The sequence below is a fragment of the Vanellus vanellus genome (genome assembly GCF_965231255.1).
Source record: "Vanellus vanellus genome assembly, chromosome: 8".
NCBI classification, from domain to species: domain Eukaryota; kingdom Metazoa; phylum Chordata; class Aves; order Charadriiformes; family Charadriidae; genus Vanellus; species Vanellus vanellus.
Genome location: NC_138913.1, coordinates 11255151 through 11261743, shown reverse-complemented (window position 1 = coordinate 11261743; position 6593 = coordinate 11255151). Strand labels below are relative to the sequence as shown.

Genomic DNA, 6593 nt, shown 5'->3' with positions numbered 1-6593 from the left:
CTGGAAGGAAGGAGTGGGAAGAAAATGATTAAAACAATTTCTTTCTTTTTTTTTTTTTTTTTTAATAAAAAAAAAGCCCTGGGAAAAAGCCGCGTAGGGTCCTGGCACGTGAACAGAGTCTGTAAGTGGTCTTAAAAATTACCAATAAATAATCTTAACGGGAAACAGAAGGAGCAGAGCCGGGGCGTTCGTGGGTGTCTCATCGCTCCCTGTGAGCATGGGAAAACTCGCCGGGTCCCGTCCCTCGCATGGTGGGGACAGCCATGGTGTGTCCCCGGCTCCGGCCACAAGGCAACAACCCGCCTGGCTGGCGTCCGTCCTGACCCTGGCCAAGCACGGGTGCAGGATGCGGCCCCGGCACCACTGCGCTGGTGATTCCCGTGGGCGTAGGGCAGCGATGGGGACGAGGCACGGTAGGATCTATGGGGGGATGCCCGTGTCCCCGCTGCCCCGTGCCCTGGGCTGGGCTGCCGGGTCACGGCCGCGCTGTGCCGAGCCATGCCGAGCCGTGCCGAGTGACGATCCCTTCCAGCTGCGCCGGCCCCAGGCGGCTGACGGGGCTGCGGGATCCTCTCCCTGCCAAGTCGCCTTGGTGTCAGCCAAGAGTTAGCAGGGAAAACGCCAAGCAGCCGGCGAGCCGGCCAACACATCATCCCCAACCTTCCTCCTCCTCCTCCTCCTCCTCTGTCGGGGAGAGCCTCCTACCCTCCCGCCAAAGACCTGAGCCCTCGGCCCACCCCAGCGGGGTCCCCGTTAGCACCCAGTGTGCCTTTGCCCCAGCCGTGCCCCCGGGACCCCCCACCGCCGTTCCCAGGATGTCCCCCCCTCGTCCCGGCCCCTCCACCTGGGTTGCGCGTCCCCCTCCTCTGGGCCTGTCTGGAAAGGGACAGTCCCCCCTCCCCGAACTTTCCAGCTCTCTGCAGAGCGGGAACAATCGTAGCCTTTGTCTTCCCTTAATCTCCTGGTTAGGAATTAAAAGGGGGGAAAAAAAAAAACGGCAGCACAAAAGGCTCTTTTGCACAGGCTGGGAGGGGGGAAGCGCAGGGCGCAGGCAGAGCGCAGGCAGGGTGCAGGCAGGGTTTGCCTTCCCCCCCACCCCAGCCTGGCCACCACGCTGCCCAAAGGCCACCCCACGCTGTCCCCATCCCCACTGCTTCAGGATGTCCCCACAGCAGCAACCGAGGGCTGGCGGCTCAGGGAGCACCGCCTGCTCCCCCCCGTCCCCCAAAGGTCCTCGGCTGCCCTGGGAGGTGGTGGGGAGCATCTCTGGGGACGTTTGGGCTGGGCTTGCACCCCCACGGGGCCAAGTGCCTCCCGCTTACTGCCATGGACCCACTTTTCCACACCCCAGTGTCCAAAAACACCCACGCTCACCCAGTGCAGGGCTCCCTGCCACCCAGAGCTCCTCCCCCCCCCCCCCAAGAACTACGCAGGCACTGCAGACCTCCATAAAATTCCTTAAATAATTTAATTGAAAAAAAGTCTTTCCGTTAAAAAATATTTTTACAAACGCACGCTCGCAGTAATTTCCCTTGCTGCTGTTTTTCACTGTTGCATTTGCTTTTTCACCATCGAACGCAGCTTTCCCCCTATACATATCCGTATAAAAAGGGATGTGGCAGGTACAGCATGTGAAGAGCCGCCGGGCGCAGCCCTGGGTGCAAACTGGGCAGCGGGGCCGGGGGGGGGAGACCTGGGGGCGGCTGCAGGGATGCTGCGTCCTGCCCCATGGGAGCAGGGAGCAGGCACGGAGAAGGGGTTTATGGCAGGTTTGCTGTTTAAAATGGGTTGACCCCCCCCCCCCAAAAGCAAAGCAAGGCCAGGATGGAGGGTTGAGGTGGGGATGCCTGGGATGCGCTGGAGTTGGTGGGACCCCAAAACTTGCAGCAGCAGGATTCTTGCAGCACCAGGGCTGGGGGAGCAAGGGCGGCAGGGGCAGCCCCTGAGCCCCACAGCACTTCCAGCCAGGAGGGGGGGCTGAGGGGCTCAGCGAGCCCAAAATGGGCTCTGACACCTATTTGGCCGCCTGCTCTTAAAAGTCTCCCAACATCATGTTGCTTCACCTGAGCTGGGAGAGGGGGGAGGTTTGCCCAGTGCTGCCTTTTGGGGTCCCACCATGGCAGTGACTGGGATGGGGCAGGGTGGGGAGACCCCAGTGAAACGGGGCTGTGGTGGTGGCACCCCCATCAGCCGGCATCCCCATGGAGGAGGGATGGCGGGATGCGGGGAGCCTGTTCCCCAGCACAGACCCCGCTGCCAGCCACCCTCCCAGCCTTGTTTACTGTTCCCCGGGGAGGAGGACGGGGTTAATGGGAAACCCAAGGGCAGGCAGGTTTCAAGGGAAGGGGAAAAACAGCACCTGCTCGGCCAGCCTGGGGAGGAGGGGAGTGGGGCTGAGCACAGGGGTGCACCCCCTCATTTTGGGGAGCACCCACATGCACCTCGGCACTGCCGGCAAAGCATCCCTGTAAGCGAGCCAGCAAAGCGTTCCACAGCCGAGGGAAGCCTTAGGACCAGAAAACCCTCAGCATGAACAACCTGAGGTCCCACTCGGCTACTGGGAAGCAATCCCTCCTGGGCTGAGGGCATGGGGACCCCCCAGCCCAGCTCTCCCAGGGACAGTAGCCCCCAGGGGGGGTTACCTCACCCCCTGCAATGGTGTGCTCCCACCTGGATCAGTAGCTGCCATTTCATGGAGAGGAGGAGCAAAGGCGGTGATTCAAGGATACCAGTGGCTGTTGCAACACTCCTGCCGGGGGCCGGGCTCTGCCTGGGGAGAGCAGAGGAGGGCCACCACTCGGGGCAGAAGCCCTGGGGCGGTGGGGACCCTCCAGCGCTGGGACAGCCTGGCTGCTCCCTGCTTAGTTTTCACATGCCAGGTTTGGTTCCCACAGTTCCAGCTTGACTTGAGAGGACGGGGGGGGAAATGATGAGCATCTCTGAGTGCATTAGATGGAGTTTCACAGCTGGCTTCCAACCTCCACCCCACGCACCCCACAGGGGAGCACGCCGGGTCCCCAGGCACTGCAGGGTGGGTACAGCATCACCATCTGGCCCATCCCTGCAGCAGCACCAGTGCCAAGGGGCACCCTGCAGGACCACCCCAATACGTGACAGCAAGAGAAGGGGGGAGCGGAGAGGGGCACAGAGCCAGCCTGGAGTGGGCTGGGAGAAGGAGGACCCCGGCAGGCAGGGGTGCCGCAGGCAGCCGAGCCTGCTGCAGGGAGAGCGCGATCGAGCAAAGGAAACTCCGGTAAAATTCTTATTGCCTTTATTCTGCCCATTGCCTCACACAGTCCTGCCGGCCAGCACACACCCACGCACGCATGCACACACTCACGCACACTCAGGCACGCTGGGAGTCTCTCCCTCGGCTTGGAGGAACCGGGCTGCAGTGAATCCTCAGGGAAAGGTGAGTGAGTCTTTTGGCAGCAATCACAGCGTGTCAGGAGCGGCACCCGCTCCTTCTGCATAAAAGAGGAGGCTGGGGGAGGCCGGGCCTCGGCCCCCCGGCGCAGCCCCCACCCCAGCCCCACTCTCCGGCCCCTCGTGGGGGAGCGTGGCCGCCGTCGGTCTGGGGGCGGAGGGTCCCTGTGCAAACGTGCTGACGGCCTCGCTCTGCAGTCCAGAGCCGGCCAGGAGAACCAAGAGGGTAAGAGATGCGGAGCTGGGCGCCTGGTCTCCCTCCCTCCCCTTTCTGCTCCCTCTTATTTTTTTTTTTTTTAATATATCTCTTTTTTTTTTTTCTTTTCTTTTTTTTTGCCTAACTCCCTGCATAGTAAATCTCATGGGGTTTGGATTCTGGCGTGCAAAGCCAAGAAAGGGAGCGAAGCCTTCCCTTCGGACACGTTCCAGTGCAGACCCTCGGGCGGAGGGGCCGCCAGGGCTGGAGGAGAGGAGTGATTGTCTGGGGCCAATGGCCCCGGCCCTGTCGCTGGCTCGGCCTCCCCCGGCTGCTTCCACGCAGTGACCAGAGTTAGGGAAGGCTTCGGACGTGTCTGACGGACTCAGCGGACGGGTCAACAGTCTGTGGCCTCGGGGAGGGATGGGAAGTGAGGACTTGGGGGAAAACAGGGTGAAAAGAAATCCAAGAAGCAGAACAACTCTTCAAACCAATGAGCACCGAGACAGAGCGGGAAGCGGGATGTGCCATCTCTGTCCCATAATCCATCTTCAATATGAAGATGCGTTGCTGCCTCGCCGCTCCAGGACACGGGACGAAAAGCTGGGCTCCCTCTCGGCATGAGTGCCTCCGATCCAGGGAAGGGCGGCCCATCCCGTCCTGTCCCAGGCGACCGTCCGAGGCAGAGGAGCGCCGTGTGAAGGGGGAAACGGGAAGCCGGGCTGCACCGCAAACTGAACCTGGTTGGCAGGTTCCCTCGGTCCGTTCCAATGCAGAGTCCCCTGCGGTCAAACCTGCACCGGGAGCGTCTGGTTCATCTGCAGCCTCATGTCCTGAATACTGCTCAGGATCTTCTTCTGGTGTCCTGCTAGCGTCACCCCTATCCTCAGCAGGTCTCTGCAAGGAGAAGGTGAAGACTCAGCCCCCTGCCAGCAGCAATACCAGCATGTGGCCCTGTCCCATCTAGCTGCTGCCAAGGGATCCATCTTCATTACAGCTCTCTGCCAAACTCTGGGTCCCTCTCACACCACAGGGGACTGGATGCTGAATCCCAGACCTTAACCTACTTGGGAAAACCCCACGCACAGCTCAGCTCTCCAGATGTGCAGGCGGGAGGAGCTGGCTGCCGGAGAGGCGAGGGATGATGTGCCCCAGCCCCAGCCCTCTCCCTCCTCTGCAAGCAGGGACTTACTCTGCAGTCATCTGTGCCACCAGGTCGAAGGAGGCAAAGCCAGCATTGACAAAGTTCTCCTTGTACCGTCCCATTTTGATGGCGTCCAGCCAGTCTCCCACGGTGGTGAAGGTGGTGTAATCCGGGACAGTGCGGTCCAGGAGCGGCTGGGAGATGCTAAAGGGCAAGAGAGCCACAGGTCACAGGGAGCAGGGGACAGAGAGGTGTAACTGGAATTGTGGGAAATTTCTTATCCCTGCCCTCCCACATCTCTAGTCCCAACCACCCCAGCACTCCCCAGGCTTGGGGGAAGTCCTGGCTGGAGGCAGGGATGCCACTGACCCAGACTGGACACTGGCGATGACTTTCAGGCTGGCAGCGTTGCGGATGAGCTTGTCCAGCGTGTTGACAATCTGTGCAAACTTGGGCCGCAGGTTGCGGTCCCGCACCCAGCAGTCCAGCATCAGCTGGTGCAGTGCTGTGGGGCAGTCCATGGGGGGTGGCAGGCGGTAATCCTGCTCCACTGCGTTGATCACCTGCGGAGAGACATGCAGAGGCAGGCTGTGAGCCACCCAGGCCCTCACGGGTGGCCCACAGCTCCCCACTTCCCAGGGAGCACTTACGTCCTGGTTGGACATGTCCCAGTAGGGTCGCTCCCCGTAGGACATCACTTCCCACATGACAATGCCATAGCTCCACACGTCGCTGGCCGAAGTAAATTTGCGGTAGGCAATGGCTTCAGGAGCCGTCCATCTGATCGGGATCTTGCCCCCCTGCAGGGATACACAGCTCAATTATTTAGCACATATCTGGGTATCTCACCCTACCCCTGGATCAATGGATCCCCCCTGAGTGTCCCATACCAGGGAGCTGGTGTAGGTGGGGTCAGCCGGGTCATCTTCCAGAAAGCGAGAGAGCCCAAAGTCGGATACTTTGCAGACCAAGTTGCTGTTGACCAAGATGTTGCGGGCAGCCAGATCCCGGTGCACGTAGTTCATTTCCGAAAGGTACTTCATGCCAGCGGCAATGCCTCGCATCATTCCCACCAGCTGGATGACTGTAAACTGCCCATCATTCAGCTGCCAGAGGAGAGAGCAGAGTGGTTTGCAACATCCCAAATGGACTGGGGAAGGATCCCAATGTGCTATCACCACCTTCGTTGCCCCTAGAGCCACCCATCTTCCCTCACTCCATGAGGTCTATGCACAGCTTAGCACCAGGGACACCAGCACAACAATGCAGAATAATAGAGAAGGAGGGCTCAGAGCTGCTGTCCCCCATGTGCTGCAGCCCCCAGCCCAGGGCAGGAGGGGATGGTTGCTTACCCGGAGGAAGGAGTCGAGCGCACAGTTCTCCATGAACTCCGTGATGATCATGACAGGGCGGCTCTTGGTCACCACACCCTCCAGGTGGATGATGTTGGGGTGGTCAAATTGGCCCATGATGCTGGCCTCGCTCAGGAAGTCCCTCCGCTGCCGCTCCGTATAGCCCACCTTCAGTGTCTTGATGGCCACGAAGATCTCACGGCGGCCAGGCAGCTTCAGGCGCCCACGGCACACCTCACCGAACTCCCCTGTGGTGGAGATGGGAAAAGGGGGTAGCATGGTGAGCCATGCAGCAGGATGAGAGGCAATGGTCACAGCAGCTGCTGTGCCCAGCCCTGGGACTTACCTGCGCCAATAACCTCCTCTATTTTGACACAGGAGATGTCAATCTCTTTGGCGAATTCTCGGACGGCTTCATTGGGGTCTTCGTAGGTGAAGGGGTCAATGTAGACCTTCATCCCAGGGGTGACTGCAA

At 60.5% G+C, this 6593-nt stretch overlaps 1 protein-coding gene across 1 annotated transcript in view; it reads right to left on the bottom strand.

Annotated features, from left to right (window-relative positions):
* Positions 1 to 3217: 3217 nt before the first annotated feature.
* EPHB3 (EPH receptor B3) overlaps positions 3218 to 6593 on the bottom strand; it is a gene marked incomplete at its 5' end in the record, with an annotated part of 28220 nt that continues 24844 nt past the window's right edge. Inside the window, 7 exons of the mRNA XM_082487056.1 lie at positions 3218 to 4519; positions 4815 to 4970; positions 5136 to 5329; positions 5417 to 5566; positions 5657 to 5872; positions 6119 to 6366; positions 6465 to 6587. Coding sequence (XP_082343182.1) covers positions 4411 to 4519; positions 4815 to 4970; positions 5136 to 5329; positions 5417 to 5566; positions 5657 to 5872; positions 6119 to 6366; positions 6465 to 6587 — 1196 coding nt within the window. The 3' untranslated portion in view covers positions 3218 to 4410. The remainder of the gene's footprint in view (positions 4520 to 4814; positions 4971 to 5135; positions 5330 to 5416; positions 5567 to 5656; positions 5873 to 6118; positions 6367 to 6464; positions 6588 to 6593) is intronic.